This window comes from Caretta caretta, chromosome 4, assembly GCF_965140235.1.
Source record: "Caretta caretta isolate rCarCar2 chromosome 4, rCarCar1.hap1, whole genome shotgun sequence".
Lineage (NCBI taxonomy): Eukaryota > Metazoa > Chordata > Testudines > Cheloniidae > Caretta > Caretta caretta.
Window position 1 is genome coordinate 57,501,393 of NC_134209.1, and position 17,761 is coordinate 57,519,153.

Here is a 17,761-nt window from a genome sequence, read left to right on the forward strand (position 1 = left end):
AACCTAATCGGTATCTTTTTAAAAAAAAAATAAAAAATTGAGACTTAGGATAGGTCTATGCGATTTACATATATGAAGTCATTATAAAGTTAGGAAGATTTCTTTTACTTTGTAACACTTCACTTCCATGAATGGACTAATCTTTGATTCCTCTACATCAGACTTTGCCAATTTGAAGTTTAGGTTAAAACTTGAATTTATCATGAAATCCTTGATTTATCAAAAAAAAAATCAAGACTTCAATCCACTGAGCTAGTTCCATTTCTTAGCAGTATTGGTGTGACTGAGAACAGAATCTGACTCTGTATCTTTTCCGAATGCTAGTACAAGTCATTTGTTAACTTTGCTCCCAATTACAGTTAAAATAGCCAGTGTCTGGAGCTAATATAGCTACCACAGCCGGTGGATTAGGATAGTGGTTTGCTAATGCATTGACCTGTTTCACCTATGTAACACTAGTTCAATTTCCAGCATCACAGTAAATGTTTGGATTTAAATTGTACAATTTATGCATATTTTTTCATCTCTCTGTCAAACCAGAAGAAAGGGTCAGCTGGTGAAGAGGATAATGATTCTCTTTGAAAGGGAAGGAAAGTCAGCTTCTGATTCTTTTGGAGATTCTTGATCTTGTTTCAAATAAAAAGATGAACTAGAAAAAATAGACTTGGAAATATCAATAGTAGTGAACCTGCAAGTGTGACTCTTTGCCTTATTCATAAACTGATTGTATAAAGGCACATTGGAATACTTGCCATGACATGTTAGACAGATAATAAAACAGCATGCGACATTTGGTTTTCAGAATATCAAACCACAGAAAGAGTGTTCTCTGAAAAGCGATTCACCATTAAACTGTTTGCTACAATGGGAATTCCAAGTGACAGTTTGTCACAAGTTTTGATTGTTTCTCTACACGTTAAGAAATACTAAAATGAAGTGTTGGGGACTGATTTTTTTTCCTCAGAAGTGTTTTTCTTTCTTTCCTGCAGCGCGGAAAAGGATATGCTAGTCAATTCTACAGGATTTACCTGAAGCAGCATGATTTGCACAAAAGTCGACCAACAAAAAGCATCAACTTTTCAACTTCATTATCTTGGCCATCCAGTTCTATGTAACTGAAGGATTTGTGTGCTGTTGGAGACATCACAGCCAACAATAGGACCTAATTGCTCTCAGCAGGCCTGAGAAATGAGTTGAAATGTGTGGAACTGTAGAAACTTCAGAGGCAACTGATCTTGCCTTTCTGATCAGTGTGTGCCTGTTTACAGCACTATATATCTTTCTCTCTCCAAAATGTCACTGAGCCCTTTAGATGTTTATATTCACCACAAGAAGCCAATCGTACAGATAAAAGAAATGTGCATTATAAATGCAATATCACTGTTTTAAACTTGACTGTTTTATATTATTTTTGTGTGATCAAGTGTTCCCCAAACTATTCCAACTTTACAAGAGAGATTGTGATCATAATCCTTTCACCTGTGGGTCATAAAAATGTTGTTAATCTGCAGACCCACAAAATATCAAAGACATTCTGTAGTTTATACACGTGTTGCAAAGTGTTTACTGTACTATTTCAAAGCTTCTAAATAAATATAAATCTATATATATTATATTATATATAATTTTCCGAAAAATGTGGTACAATTTAGTTGATTTTTAAATGGATTCATATAGTCCAAACCATACAGTGAGAAGGTAATTCAGGGTCCCTAAATTATCCTTGCTAAAAATAAATAAATCTTTAATAATATTTCCCCAATTTTGGTATTTTGGTCAGTCCTGTTTTTCCTTTTTTGTTGTTGTTGTTGTTGTTTGTTTTTGTTATTTTTAAAGCTGTAAGAAACAACATTTTGTTTAGAAGTTGTACTGAATTTTCAATGCCAAAGATGCAGCTGTCCGTTTTATCAGAATGAGTACTGACTATGTACTATCAAAAGTATATATCAATCTCCATTATTTTGATTCTATTTCTATGGTTTTTAATTTGGTATCACAACACCTTTTATAAAGGATCTATAAACTCACCTGTATATGTTGTTAAAAAGAACACTGGGTCTCTGTACATTTTGAAATGTAAGATGTAATGTAACTGAAGATAACTGTTCTAAGGAAATCCTCCAAAACTCCTAACACACACATCTTTCTTTGACATAATTTTGTGCAAACCTAAGCAAATATATATATATATATCTTTTCATCTTGGCTAGAAATGGTTTTTGATAAAAGACAAATCACAAAGGCATAGAGTTGGCTGAGCTGTTATTTTTTCTTCTTTTTTTACACTAAAGAGATTTGGAGTAGGAACATGGCACATTCTCAGACTGACCCTACTCTCCCTGGAATTAATGGGAAATTGGCCAATGATTTCATTGGGAGCAGGATCAAAACTGTTCATATTGTCTTTACCTTTTTTAATAATTCAACAGACTGAAATGTTATCGCACCGATTTTTGTTCATACATATATAAAAAACTTGTTCAAAAAGAAAAGCCTTGAAAAGTAAAGTTTAACTTTACTTTCAAGTCCACAGAGTTGAAGTATCATTTACAAGTGTAAAATCTAGTAGATGTTTCCTTTTTTACATTCTCTACTGTACTGTTCCTTCTATGTTTCCTAATTATTGCCTGTCAAATACTGAAAAGAAATGATAGAACTTTGTGTTATCAGCCCATTGACGTCAATAGAACACGGAATTCCCATTGACTTCTATGACTTTGGATCAGGCCCTTAGATCCAGATTCTGAAAGCCCTTGTCAGTGCTGAGTATATGGCACAGCATGAGGAAGAGTGACAGAATCTGGCCTCCAAGTGGTGGGAGTTGTTTTTGTTTTTCCTTTTTTTCCAATGGCAATTGCTATTAGATAGAGACATGCACATCTTTTGTATGGAGTCTGCCGTACTATTGATCCACACAAGACTCTAATTGCTTTCAGTGAGAGTTCCATGCACAGAATGCTACCTGGACTGAGCCCTAATGTCATCAGTTTATTTAATAAATATAACAAAACAGGCTTGTTAAACACTTTTAACACATATTTTCTAGCTTATTTGTACAATTTACAGAAACTTTTTGGGATCATTTTTAAAATGTATATATAAAAATCACAAAAAAGCACAGAAAATAACTGTTGATCTGAACAAACACAGCAGTAGGATGTTTCTTTAGTTTTAGGTAATGGGACTTTAGTCACCTACATGCCTTGTTAGTTTTATGAAGAATGGGCTATTTTAGTAATGAAATGCGTGAAGTATATTTCATTTGAAGAAGTCTGTCAATTTGTTGTTGCTGCTTTTAAGGCAAGAAAGTAATTGCCCTTCCTGGAACTGGTTTTGCTTTATTCCTAAACCTCTCTTTAAACTGAGGTATATACTGTAAAATAAGGTTGTTTTCAGTCTTGGGAGAAAAAAAATCACATTTTTCTTTTTTAATAGACGATTGAAGTGTTTTTGATTTACTTAAACCTCATTCACACTTTGCATGCAATTTTTTAAAATAACCATATCAAAATGATTTCATACAGCTCGATGATTAGCCTTGTTCCATGAACTCAGTACTGTATATGTACTTGCATACATCCATTTCATTTTTTACTTTAACTAATCCTGCTATCAGTCCACACTGATAATCCTACTGAGTGCAGTGGGAGAGCCACATGTAGAACAGTGGTCAGACTGAGCCCTGTTTAGGTCTAGATTGTGTTTGTAGCACTTAGCTGATAGTAAAAAGCATCATGTAGCTGCACTGCCACAGGAGGAACTATGTGTCCAAATAATGGAATAATCAGTTCAGGTGCAGGTCTGAAAAAAAAATTAAATATATTTTGGGTCGCCCTGAAATGAGAATGTTTCAAAATTTTCTGTGAGCCAAAATGTAAAAGAATAGATTCATTTTGTGCAGATCAAATTGTTTCTGTAGACTCAAAGTGAAACTTTTTTTTTTTTTTTTAGATTTAATTTTAAAGAATAAAATTGAGGGAAATTCTGAAACAAACGGTCTTTCTGAAAGAAAAAAAAATCCAGATTTCTGACTTTTTAAATTGTTTTTTGACTGAAAAAAATTGCCAAAATTGACTTGAATTTGCAAATGGTTTCATCTGATCCAAATCTGCGTTTTTTGCCAAAATAAAGTTTTGCATGAAAAATTTCACCAAGCTCTGCCTGGGATGCATTTTTCCCCTGAGAGACACAATCCTTCTCATGGCCTTTTATTGCACTGGAAGGGGAGCATACTCCTCACCTTGCATTCAGGCAGTTGTGCTGGCTATTACATAGGGTGAACAGATCTATAGGCTTAATTTCAAAATGTATCAAGAATTATAACATTCAAAAACCAGTAGGAGAACACTTCATTATCCCTGGACACTCAATAACAGACTTAAAAGTGGCAATTCTTCAACAAAAAAACTTCAAAAACAGACTCCAACAAGAAACTGCACAACTGGAATTAATTTGCAAATGGACACCATCAGATTAGGCCTGAATAAAGATGGAGTGGATGGGTCACTACAAAAACTAATTTCCCCCGCTGATACTCACAGCTTGTCAACTGTTTGAAATGGGCCACCTTGATTTCATTGGCTTCATTAGCACTACAAAAGTGATTTCCACCCCTTCTTGTCAACTGTTGAAAATAGCCCACTTCCACCTTAATTGAATTGGCTCGTTAGCAGTGACCCCCCCACTTGGTAAGGCAACTCCCATCTTTTCATATGCTGGGTATTTATACCTCCCTACTGTATTTTCCACTCCATGCATCTGATGAAGTGGTTTTTAGCCCACAAAAGCTTATGCCCAAATAAATTTGTTAATCTCTAAGGTGCCACAAGGACTCCTGGTTGTTTTTGCTGTTACAGACTAACACAGCTGTTACTCTGACAAATGTATTTAGGCACCTATAGATGCAAAGAGACATCTCGTGGGATTTTCAAAAGTGCCTAGGTGCCTAATTAATCACTAGCCTGTCTGCATCTTTAGGAATCTAAAGACCTTAAAAAATTTGGCATTAGGTCTCTGCCCACTTTCTTCAGTTCCCACCCTCTTGCTCCCAGGGGAAGCTTGAATATGTACTTGCATTCATCTGAACACCAAGGCCTGGATCTACATATTGCTCTAAATCAGTAGTTCTCAAATCTGGTCCTCTGCTTGTTCAGGGAAAGCCCCTGGTGGGCTGGGCAGTTTGTTTACCTACCGCATCTGCACGTTCGGCCGATTGCGGCTCCCACTGGCCGCAGTTTGCTGCTCCAGGCCAATGGGGGTTGCAGAAAGCAGCGCGGGCCGAGGGATGTGCTGGCCACACTTCCCACAGCCCCCATTGGCCTGGAGCGGTGAACTTTGGCCAGTGGAAGCCACGATCGTCCAAACCTGTGGACGCGGTAGGTAAACAAACCGGCCCAGCGTGCCCGGGGCTTTCCCTGAACAAGTGGTGGACCGGAGTTGAGAACCACTTCTCCAAATGGATGTGCAGGGATTGAGATATCTTGCCTTTCCTGCATGGCTTACATTGTGGTTAGGAACAATCTAGCTCTGAATTAGTTGTCTAATACAAAAAAAAAAAATATTACAACGTATGGGCCCGGTACCGCAAGCTCTCATTGTGCTGAACTGCCCCTGAAGTCAACGGAGTTACATGCAGAAAAGGCTTGCAAGATCAGATCCTATGAAGGATAAGGAGAGGATAATATTAATTTATTTATTTTAAATTCATTTTAGATACATATGAGAGGATTTCTAAGTGGCTTGCCCATTCAGTTTCTTCAAAGCCTTTCCTGGCTGACTTTGTGCCAGAATCTCAAAATGTAATAAACTCTTTAGCTATTTTTAAAAAATCAGCTAGTTTAAAATAGGTTTTTATTAAATTATATTTTCGAAGGAAAAATGAAGTATTTCACTTAATGTATTACCAGCTGACTTGACCAGTATTTAGAAAATTAATAAAGTGAATATAAGTTTATTGCTGAGAAATTTCATAGTGTTACAAAAGAATGTTGAATGACCTACATACCGATTAATACAGTTTCATCTATTTGTGAAGATTCTAATTTATAAATAATATCCACAATATATGGAGATAATTTTAATTAAAATCTGAAAAGCTACAACTGACTTTCTTTCAGAGGTGTACCCTACTATCAACAAATGTTGACATAAAACACATGTACACATAAAAAATGAGATTACTTATTATAGAGGTAATGGCTCCATAATGAAGACTGAATTAAGCTTTTCATGTAAAGTGGGAATTCAGCCTCTTTGTTATGTATTATATTACTTACACACACACACCAGACATACAAAATTTTACCACAGATAAGAAAAAAACATGTTTTTCATTACTGTTATTCCTCATGGTTAAGGGCAGATGAATATATTCTTCCTGGAATGGTGTATTTCCCTAGTAGTATTGCAAAGCTGTTATGTATTTATATGGCCTTTATTTTTTTTTTAAAGGGCTAGGCATACCCTCCCATTGTTCTATGTTTGGGTCTCTAGTTTATTTCCAGAAGATGTTTTGTATAAAAATCTTAAAGTCCTAATTCAAAATGAGCAACTTTGATGTAAATTTAATGTTCAGTTTTACTGCAACACATTGGCACCAGATGTCTATAAATATGGGAAAGTTGTTTAATCTATTTGAAGTACGGTGCAGCAGGCCATTAAGACTTCATTATGATATTACCACTATGAACAATTCTGAAACTGAGTTTAATCTGTTCCACTGACCCCGACAACCAGAGCCCAAAAGCTTCTTAAAAAGCTCTTCCCTTTTATTTTCTTACTAATCTGCTCATCTGTTTTGGTATAAAATAGATACACATACAAATATACACACACACCCACTTAAAATCCATTGTTGGAAATCTATGTCTTTGTAGATATCCTCATATGTAAGAAATGGGCAAAAACAAATTTGGACAGCTTTCTTGAACTGAAATTGTTTTTGAATTTGAATTTGTTAATAAAGTTCATGATATGGTATGTTGGTTGAAACGTTAGAAAAAATGAAAGCTATATGGGTGTAATTGTCCAGGAAGCAAATGCCTCATCCAGGAAGCATCCTGTCTGAAACCTTAGAAACCTAAATGCTGGAAATTTTACTGAGTGAAGATGAAACAGACTGTGATGAAGCTACAGAGGCAGTGTTCTTGTTCTGTGTGTCTGAACTGATGAAAGTATCCACTGGATGTAGGCTAGTTAAGTTAGTTACCAGAAAGCATCAACACTGGATTTAGGTAACACATTTACTGTTCTTGCTGCAACTCAATGAGAAGAAGAAAATAACACACATACACACACAATGCAAATCTGCAATATGTACAAATGTAATAAAACCATGTGCTAATCAAACAATACATCTCTGAACTCAAGCGCACAAAAGTCAGGAAAGGCCAAAAACAAAGATTGCTCTGGTGAGATGTACAACAAAATTGAGTTAATCTGTCTATTTTTAGTAACTGTTCTTTGAATTACATTAATGAAAAAGGGTAATAAATATTACTAACAAAGGGTTACACTGACAACATCGCAGAGTGAAGGTAGCCAGAACAACCTTAACTTTTTGAATTTCCTGACTCAAGTGCTTGATCTTGCAACCTTAACATATTATTAACACTTGCTTTGTGCATTCAGAGCCCAAACCTGTTTCCATTGAAGCCTATCCAAAATCTCACTGATTAAATACGAATAGGATGAAGCTTTGTATTTCTCCACACAGCTTTTTAGCATGTGTAGCTCACCAGCTTCTCCAGGGGAGCTTTTAAATTATTTGAAGACAAGAAGGGAAAACCCAACTCACTGTGTATTTAAGATATGCATGCAGCATCTATAGCTGTGTGAACACGTATAAACTTAATGAAATCTTCTACTGCACCTGATCAGTGTGAAGGCTTCACATGGCCATATTTTAATTCCAAAGATTTTATCTCAAATTAAGCAAAGGCAGAGAGGATTATATTTGTGCTCAAAGCTTCAAATTTCAGGGTGTAACTGTGTCTAAAAAAAACATTATTATTTTTTTTAAATGAAAAAGGTGTGTTGATTCCACTCACAAAAGAACTCAAAATTGGCCAAAGAGTTATGCTCATGCTTTCTGGGGGAAAATAAATATAAATCTGTAGGCAGAAAGTAAGAATAGAAAATATCAGCCCAAAAAGTGAATGTGGAAAGTTTACAGGGAATTATTATAGAAACGGCTCTTCAGTCTTAACTGTACTGGACACTACTAAATCTTTGTGCTTATAGGTTCTCAATCTAGGTGATGTAATTCACTCCACCCCAAGGTTCCAGGGTGCAATGTTACTACCTTTTATGTCTGGGTGGGAGGGTGATCTCAAAACCTTTCTGTTAGAAACACTGCTGTAATATGTGCCCCCCCCTACACACACACACACACACTCCATCCCTACCTGTTTGGAGATGTTTTAATTTTGCATTCATATCTCAGTGTAAAAAAAAAAAAAAAACCTCCTGTCTCTGATGCAGTTTGTAGGATAAATTCTGCTTCCAGTTACGTCCATAGTAATTCCATTGACATCAGTGGAGTTAACTCCAGATGTATATTGGTGTAGAATCTACATAAGACAAAGAATTTTATGGAAGTGTTTGATCTTTTTTTCTCTTGGTAATAACTCTAGTTTTACTGGTCTCACAGATGCCATGAATTGGTACATAATAATAGTCTGTTATTCATCATCATAAATATCATGAGAGAGAAAGAGAGAGAGAAAGAGTTAACTGTGACAGCAATGTGTTTGTTCTGCCTTATTGTAGCTGGGAAAAGATGAAGAATGTAAGTGAGCATTACACACCCTGAAGACGACGGTCCATGTTGCCCTTGGAACTCACAACCATTCAGCTGTTATGAGAATGTTCTATTTGATTTATATTTACGATTGTGAAGGGGGGAGAGAGAAGGACTGAGAGGGAAAGTACTTAATTAATACACTCTAAGGAGAAAATACAGCATACGTTATAGTGATACCATAAACCTCCATCAGACCCTAGAGCAGAAAGATTCATCCAAAAAAACCCCAAAATCAGTCTCATTCCATTTGAGGTATATATTGTTAATAAAACAAATACTGCTGACTTTAAAGGAACAGTAAATCATTATTTACAAACAAATGTCCTTATTACTATCATTTAGATGATTAGATTTGGAAAAATGTTAACAACCTAACAATCTTTCACTATTAATACTGTTTGTTTACAGTTTGCATTTCTCTTAATGTGGATTCTTAAAAATTGGCCAGTCAGTTTAAATTTGTACTCAATTAATACTACTAATATAATTATAGGTGGAGCAGGTGTAAGGCTTACATAGAGGATGCCTAATGCTTTTCAGTCACTTATAACTTTAAAGTTTAGCAAACATCTGGGCAAAATTTTTCCATGCTTGTCTCAGCCTCAGCTTTAAGTTTTTTCAAAGTTTTAGCCAAAAAGTTCCACTGTTTCCAAGAATAATGCTAGTGAAAAATAGGATATTTGTAGAGCCTTGTGCAGATACAAAATTTGTATCGCATCTGATCCATGAGCCACAAAAATGATTCGCAGCTATCTACATCCGTGGATGTGGATTTCTGCTGATATAAAGAGAATATCTGTGAATTTCAGGGCTCTGGATATTTGCCAATCTTTAAAAAAAATGGATAATTTTGAACTACCTCTAGCACCCAAGTGGCTAGGAGCAGGGACTTGACATTGATCCAGGGAATACTCTTGGGGTCAGAGAAATGAAAAATCTGACCATGAAAAATCAGTCCTGATTTGGCAGTAATAAGCCAAACAAAACGATCATTTGCATGTGCACAGTAGAATTTGTTAGACATTTAATCCTTAATGTTGTGAATGAAAGTCTCAACAGCACTGAGAATGCTCCCATGCCACACTGAACCTCCTGTATTGTTCTGAAGTAACCATACAGACTTGAAACCTTCAGACTGGACACAGATGAAACAGTCCTCCTATTTTAATCCATCAGAATAACCTTTAGCCTAGGAGAAGGAGCACGTGCGTGGAAGCCAAGAAACCATGTATTCGAGACTCACCTTCTCTACTAACAGGTATCCTATGTACTTTGCATAATTTATTATTAAGCAAGGCCTCAGATCCCTGGTTTAAGAGGGATAAAAGTACTAGTCTCCTCATTTTACTGAAGGAATTACTGAGGTTGCACAATTAGAGAGACAAAGTGGGTGGGATAATATCTTTTATTGGACCAGCTTCTGTTGGTGAAAGAGAAGACCTTTCGAGCTTATGCAGAGCACTTCTTCAGGTCCACAAACAGGTTGCACAATGCAATTTCTCACAGAGCTGGGAATAGAGCCACAGTCTCTAATGTGGTCTCATCCATATAGCCACAATGCTGGCAACATACAAGCTACCAACTCTATGTGCTTGACTATGCAGTCTGTGAAGCTCGTTTGTAATTTACTGGTTCACTGTGTTATGCATCTCCTTCTAGAGCTTGTCAACAGAGGATAACAGCCTACTACAGCTAACAGAATTACACTTTTATCTTAAGTCGCAAAGGTCTGTTATAAATCTGAAGATCTTGGATTCAAACCCAGATGATGGTTTATGTGAACTTTATTACAGATGCATATGATGGGAGCCCTTTATTTTCTTTTCATTTTTCATCCCCAAAACCACCAAAGAAATTGCATAACAGCCTCCCTGCTTGCCATTCCCCACTCATACATATTAAACATCCTGTGTTAAATAATGTTAAGGATGCAAAACTTACTACTCAGGACCCCTCTCATATTCAATGTACAGCATGGCTAGTGCTCAGGGAATGGATTAGGGTTGTGTAGTGACTGAGTACATATGATCCTTGCTCATTTTCTCAGATTCTCAGAAATTCAGAAAAATGGAAAAATTATGCCCTAGCTGTGTCAAATTGAATGCCAGATTATTGGGGCAGCCAAAATTAATGGATAGATTTGCAAATGTTGCCCCTAGTCTTTCTGTGCCTTGAGTCCTTCTCTGTAAAATAGGGATATTAATACTTCCTTGCCTCATGAATGCTTTTAAGACAACCAGGAGAGTCCATGAGCATCATCAGAGAAGCTATAAAGAAATAACATATTCCATATTGATTTCACCTTTTGGAAGGGTACAGTAATGAAGGCTCACAACAAACGATGAGGATAAAAAGAAAAGTTGAACTTCTACCTCACTGCCAGAGTACAATCCATTTTGCAAATTGAATGAGGCAGGGGTCTTGTGGAAAAAAGTGTATGTGATCATGTAATCGAAGATTGTACCCTAATGCATATACATAAGAGGAAATAATTTAGTCACAGGCAAACTTAATTCTGGTGTTTCCTAACTTTACTTTTTATTAAGGCAAAGACACTATGTCATATATTACTTATTCAGGGTCAGGTTAATATTCAAGGAACCTGGCTAATGATTCATTAATATTATTTTTTAAAAGTTCTCATATGGAATAGAATATATATATATATATATATAATTCAACTTGTGCTAGCACTTTACTGAACAAATAGAGAGTTATGGTCCTTGCCCCCAAAAGATTACAATCTAATTTTAGATGTGTCACGAGTCAGAACTTGTCTACAGATGGAAGTTGCACCAATATAAGTTATTTTGGTTTACTTAGATCAGTACAACTATTTCAGGAGAGCGCTTTCACGCTGTTGTGCTTGCATCAAGCAGTGCATGTTGCACTGCTTACGTTCATACAGCAGCATGCTCCATCTATATAAGCATAGTTCATTGTAGTTAGATATCCCATGGGCCTCTCCATGGGTTCAATGCCTTATGGGAAATGTTTATGGTCCACTAGGATTTAAAGGAATTCTGGAAGCAGGGATATGTCACAGGGTGACTGTCTCCTTTAAGAGGTAGGGTCCAGTGCACTTGTGACTTATCTGCCTCCAACTGGGTCTAAGAGAAGGTATCTGAAGCATATGAAAAGATACAAGAGAGTGGCATGTGAGAGCTGCCTGAGAGAGACAGGAATGGCTGAGAATATCTGGACCCAAGAGCTACTGGGGAGAACAAAAAGTGAAGAAAGTCATTGCTGAGGACTGGCCACAGCTGGGAAATCCCAGCTGAGTTACATGAGGGGTTGTACAGAGGGGCCCCAGGAAGAAGGGTAAGAATCAACCTGGTTAGGAGAAACTGAGCCTGAAACAAGAGGCTTGATGCTGCAGGGTGGATCCCAGGAGCACGGGTAGGACCCACATGCAGGGAGAGTGAGTAGAACATCGTGGGAAGCCCTTTTGTGACTTAACCTGACTTGAGGCTACTGGAGAAGTGTTTATGGGAAGCAAGCAATTCTGGGAACTCTCAGGTGGATGGACTAGAGGGTGGGGCCCTGGAACACAGGCAAAGAGAGAACAGAGTGGAGATGGACTCTCAGGTGGATGAACTGGAAAGGATGTCCCTGGAGTGGGCATGGGAAAATGTAATGATTCTATTGTACTTTAAGATTTGGAGAAGCAGAGTTTAACCTGAAGAATCCTTGTGATAATTTCACACATATATAAATAAATTATACCCAAAGGTGGGATTTTGAATGGACACTGTGAGAGACTGTATTCTTTTTGGGGCGGGGGGCAAATGAAGGGAAAAGGGGGACAGGTGCATTGGCCATAACATGGCCTGATGCAGGAAAGCCGCTCGATATGGTGACTGCCCTACTTCAAGATCAAACTCCCATCATGATTTCCACTGTAATCTAGAAGGATGTTGTCAAGGTTCCTCCCCCACTCTGAACTCTAGGGTACAGATGTGGGGACCTGCATGAAAAACCTCCTAAGCTTATCTTTACCAGCTTAGGTCAAAACTTCCCCAAGGTACAAAATATTCCACCCGTTGTCCTTGGACTGGCCGCTACCACCACCAAACTAATACTGGTTACTGGGGAAGAGCTGTTTGGACGCGTCCTTCCCCCCAAAATACTTCCCAAAACCTTGCACCCCACTTCCTGGACAAGGTTTGGTAAAAAGCCTCACCAATTTGCCAAGGTGACTACAGACCCAGACCCTTGGATCTTAAGAACAATGAACAATCCTCCCAACACTTGCACCCCCCCCCTTTCCTGGGAAATGTTGGATAAAAAGCCTCCCCAATTTGCATAGGTGACCACAGACCCGAACCCTTGGATCTGAGAACAATGAAAAAGCATTCAGTTTTTACAAGAAGACTTTTAATAAAAAATAGAAGTAAATAGAAATAAAGAAATCCCCCCTGTAAAATCAGGATGGTAGATATCTTACAGGGTAATTAGATTCAAAAACATAGAGAACCCCTCTAGGCAAAATCTTAAGTTACAAAAAAGATACACAGACAGAAATAGTTATTCTATTCAGCACAATTCTTTTCTCAGCCATTTAAAGAAATCATAATCTAACACATACCTAGCTAGATTACTTACTAAAAGTTCTAAGACTCCATTCCTGGTCTATCCCCGGCAAAGACCCAGCATACAGACAGTCACAGACCCTTTGTTTCTCTCCCTCCTCCCAGCTTTTGAAAGTATCTTGTCTCCTCATTGGTCATTTTGGTCAGGTGCCAGCGAGGTTACCTTTAGCTTCTTAACCCTTTACAGGTGAGAGGAGCTTTCCCCTGGCCAGGAGGGATTTCAAAGGGGTTTACCCTTCCCTTTATATTTATGACACGCCCCCCAAATCTCAGCTAGGGTGAAACACTGGCTGGGATTTCTTCCTGGAGCTCTAGGAAAAACAGAGTTAATAAAACACATGCATCTCTAAATATACTACCAAGTACATAAAGACTAACAATATTTTCCACATCTCAAGGATGATTTTAACCAGTTGATTCTGGGAAACTTTCACGGGAGAGTGCATCAGCCACTTTGTTAGAAGCTCCTGAGATGTGTTGGATGTCGAAATCAAAATCTTGGAGAGCTAAACTCCACCAAAGAAGTTTTTTGTTAGTTTCTTTGACGGTGTGAAGCCACTTCAGTGCAGCATGGTCGGTTTGCAGGTGGAAACGCCGTCCCCAAACATGTGGGCGTAGCTTTTCCAGAGCATAGACAATGGCATAACATTCTTTTTCAGTGACTGACCAGTTGCTTTCCCTCTCAGACAGTTTTTTGCTGAGAAACACTACAGGGTGGAATTCTTGATCAGGTCCTTTCTGCATTAAAACTGCTCCCACACCACGCTCGGACGCCTCTGTGGTTACTAGGAACGGTTTGTCAAAGTCTGGGGCCCTTAGTATAGGGTCAGACATGAGTGTCGCTTTAAGCTTGTTAAAGGCCTTCTGACACTTTTCGGTCCACTGAACAGCATTTGGCTGTTTCTTTTTGGTTAGGTCTGTCAGTGGGGCAGCGATTTGGCTGTAGTGCGGTACAAATCGTCTGTAATAACCGGCCAAGCCTAAGAAGGATTGAACCTGTTTCTTTGACTTTGGGACAGGCCACTTTTGGATAGCATCCACTTTGGCCTGTAGGGGGCTGATAGTTCCTTGACCCACCTGGTGTCCAAGGTAAGTCACTCTGTTTAGGCCTATTTGACACTTCTTAGCCTTAACAGTTAGTCCTGCCTCCCTTATGCGCTCAAGGACTTTTTGTAGATGTTCCAGGTGGTCTGCCCAGGAATCCGAAAATATGGCCACGTCGTCAAGGTAGGCGACTGCATATTCTCCTAATCCCGCTAGGAGACCATCTACAAGTCTTTGGAAAGTGGCGGGTGCATTTCGCAGCCCGAAAGGGAGTACATTAAATTCATACAGCCCGAGATGTGTGATGAAGGCTGACCTTTCCTTGGCAGATTCATCTAGCGGTACCTGCCAGTACCCCTTGGTTAAGTCCAAGGTAGAGAAGAACTGGGCCCGTCCCAGTTTCTCTAATAGTTCATCTGTGCGTGGCATTGGATAGTTGTCTGGGCGAGTTACAGCATTTAGCTTATGGTAGTCCACGCAAAAACGTATTTCCCCATCTGGTTTGGGAACTAGAACCACTGGAGATGCCCATGCACTTTCAGAGGGGCGGATTACACCCATCTGTAACATATCCTGGATCTCCCGTTCTATAGCAGTTTTAGCTTGAGGAGACATCCGGTAAGGTTGGACCCTAATTGGGTGAGCATTACCTGTGTCAATGGAGTGGTATGCCCGTTCAGTCAGTCCTGGGGTGGCTGAGAACGTTGGCGCGTAGCTAGTGCACAGCTCCTGGATCTGCTGTCGCTGCATACGCCCAAGGGTCATGGAGAGGTTCACCTCTTCCACACCACCAGCACATTTCCCTTCGTAGTAGACACCTTCAGGCCACTCAGCGTCGTCTCCTCCCTGGGCTGTAAACTGACAAACCTTTAATTCTCTGGAATAAAAGGGCTTTAGAGAATTAATATGGTACACCTTAGGCTTTCGGTTGGAGGTGGGGAATGCTATGAGATAATTAACAGCTCCCAGGCGCTCCTGGACCATGAATGGCCCTTCCCACGATGCTTCCATTTTATGGGCCTGGAGCGCCTTTAAGACCATGACCTGGTCTCCTACTTTGAAGGAACGCTCTCTGGCATGTTTATCATACCAGGCTTTTTGCTCTTTTTGAGCATCCTGTAAGTTTTCTCTAGCAAGGGCTAAAGAGGTTCGGAGGGTGTTTTGTAGGTTGGTTACAAAGTCCAGAATGTTAGTTCCTGGAGAAGGTGTAAATCCCTCCCATTGCTGCTTCACCAACTGCAATGGCCCCTTAACCTCACGGCCATATACAAGTTCAAATGGGGAAAACCCTAAACTGGGATGTGGTACAGCTCTGTAGGCAAAAAGCAACTGCTGCAATACTAGGTCCCAATCATTGGAGTGCTCATTTACGAATTTACGTATCATGGCCCCCAAAGTTCCATTAAACTTCTCCACCATGCCATTTGTTTGATGATGGTAAGGAGTGGCAACCAAGTGATTTACCCCATGAGCTTCCCAAAGGTTTTTCATAGTTCCTGCCAGGAAATTAGTCCCTGCATCTGTGAGGATGTCGGAGGGCCAACCTACCCTGGCAAAAATGTCTGCTAGTGCCTGGCACACACTTTTAGCCCTGGTGTTGCTTAGAGCTACTGCTTCCGGCCATCGGGTGGCAAAATCCATGAAAGTCAGTATGTACTGCTTTCCTCTGGGTGTCTTTTTCGGAAAAGGACCCAGAATATCCACAGCTACTCGCTGAAATGGAACTTCAATGATGGGGAGTGGTTGTAGAGGGGCTTTGACCTGGTCTTGGGGTTTTCCCACTCTTTGGCACACCTCACAAGACTGGACATAAGTAGAAACATCCTTGCCCATTCCCTCCCAGTGGAATGACCCCCCCAAACGGTCTTTGGTCCTGTTCACCCCAGCATGACCACTAGGGTGATCGTGGGCTAAGCTCAAGAGCTTGGCCCGGTATTTAGTTGGAACTACCAACTCTCTCTGAGGATGCCAGTCTTCCTGGTGTCCACCAGAAAGAGTTTCCTTGTATAAAAGTCCTCTTTCTATAACAAACCTGGATCAATTAGAAGAGCTGAGAGGCGGTGGGTTGCTCCGTGCCGCTGTCCAAGCTCTCTGGAGGCTTTCATCTGCTTCCTGTTTGGTCTGGAACTGTTCCCTTGATGCTGGAGACATCAGTTCCTCATGGGATTGTGGACCTAGGCTTGGTCCCTCTGGAAGCGATATAGGGGATGGAGCTGTTTCTGTTGACTGTGAATCGCTCTCCGCTGGTGCACTATGTTGGGATTCAGGCTCCGGCTGAGCCTCTTGTGTAGGGTTATCGGCTGCTGCCAGTTCAGGTTCAGTGGGGCCCTCTGGTGTTGAGGTTGCAAGTACTGGATTCAGTGCTGACACGGGGTCTGGTGTTGGTTGTTCGGCTGGTTCCGGTTCTGGGACTGGTTCCGTCTGGGTCTCTGGGACTGGATCCACTACTGCTGTTGCAGACATTGGCCTGGGGTCCAGGTCCATCACCTCTGACCGGGTCCTGATAGAAGTTTCCGGAACAGAGCTAGGCCTCACGGCTTGTTTAGCCTGGCTGCGGGTGACTGTTCCCACCCTCTTGGCCTGCTTCACATGCTTGGCCAAGTCTTCCCCCAACAGCATGGGGATGGGATAATCATCATAGACTGCAAAAGTCCACATTCCTGACCAGCCCTTGTACTGGACAGGCAACTTGGCTGTAGGCAAATTGAAAGAGTTGGACTTGAAGGGTTGAATCGTCACTTGGATCTCTGGGTTGATTAAATTGGGGTCCACTAAGGAAGCATGGATAGCTGACACTTGTGCTCCGGTGTCCCTCCACGCGGTGACCTTCTTCCCGCCCACACTCACAGTTTCCCTCCGCTCCAAGGGTATCTGGGAGGTATCTGGGCCTGTGGACCTCTGGTGTGATTCCGGTGCAATGAACTGTAATCTGTTGGGGTTCTTGGGGCAGTTGGCCTTTACATGCCCCAGCTCGTTACATTTAAAACATCGTCCAGCTGAGGGTTGCTGGAGAACGGGGTGGTGGGACGATAAGGGGTCTGGAGGGTTCTTTGGGAGGTAGGTGGGGCTTTGGGCGGCCCCCGGGAATAGGGTGTGGTCTGGGGTGGTCCCTTCTGGTCTCCGCTCCAACTGCGACCAGTTTTCTTCTTCTCTGCCACCTCCACCCATCTGGCTCCAATCTCTCCTGCCTCAATTACAGTTTTGGGTTTCCCATCTAGGATGTATCTTTCTATTTCCTCAGGAACACCCTCTAAGAATTGTTCCATTTGCATTAGGAAGGGCAAATTTACTGGAGAGTCAACACTTGCTCCTGATATCCAGG

General features: G+C 40.2%; 1 protein-coding gene across 5 annotated transcripts in view; it reads left to right on the forward strand.

Moving 5' to 3' along the window:
• PCDH10 (protocadherin 10) overlaps positions 1-17,761 on the forward strand; it is a 75,741-nt gene that overhangs the window by 36,137 nt on the left and 21,843 nt on the right. For 3 of the 5 annotated variants that reach the window (XM_075127645.1, XM_075127643.1, XM_075127641.1), the window contains one exon: positions 990-2,200. The exons of 1 other annotated variant lie outside the window; for it this stretch is intronic. In XM_075127645.1, the coding sequence (XP_074983746.1) occupies positions 990-1,009 (20 nt within the window). In that variant the 3' untranslated portion in view covers positions 1,010-2,200. One more of the 5 variants, XM_075127642.1, reaches the window with a different exon arrangement.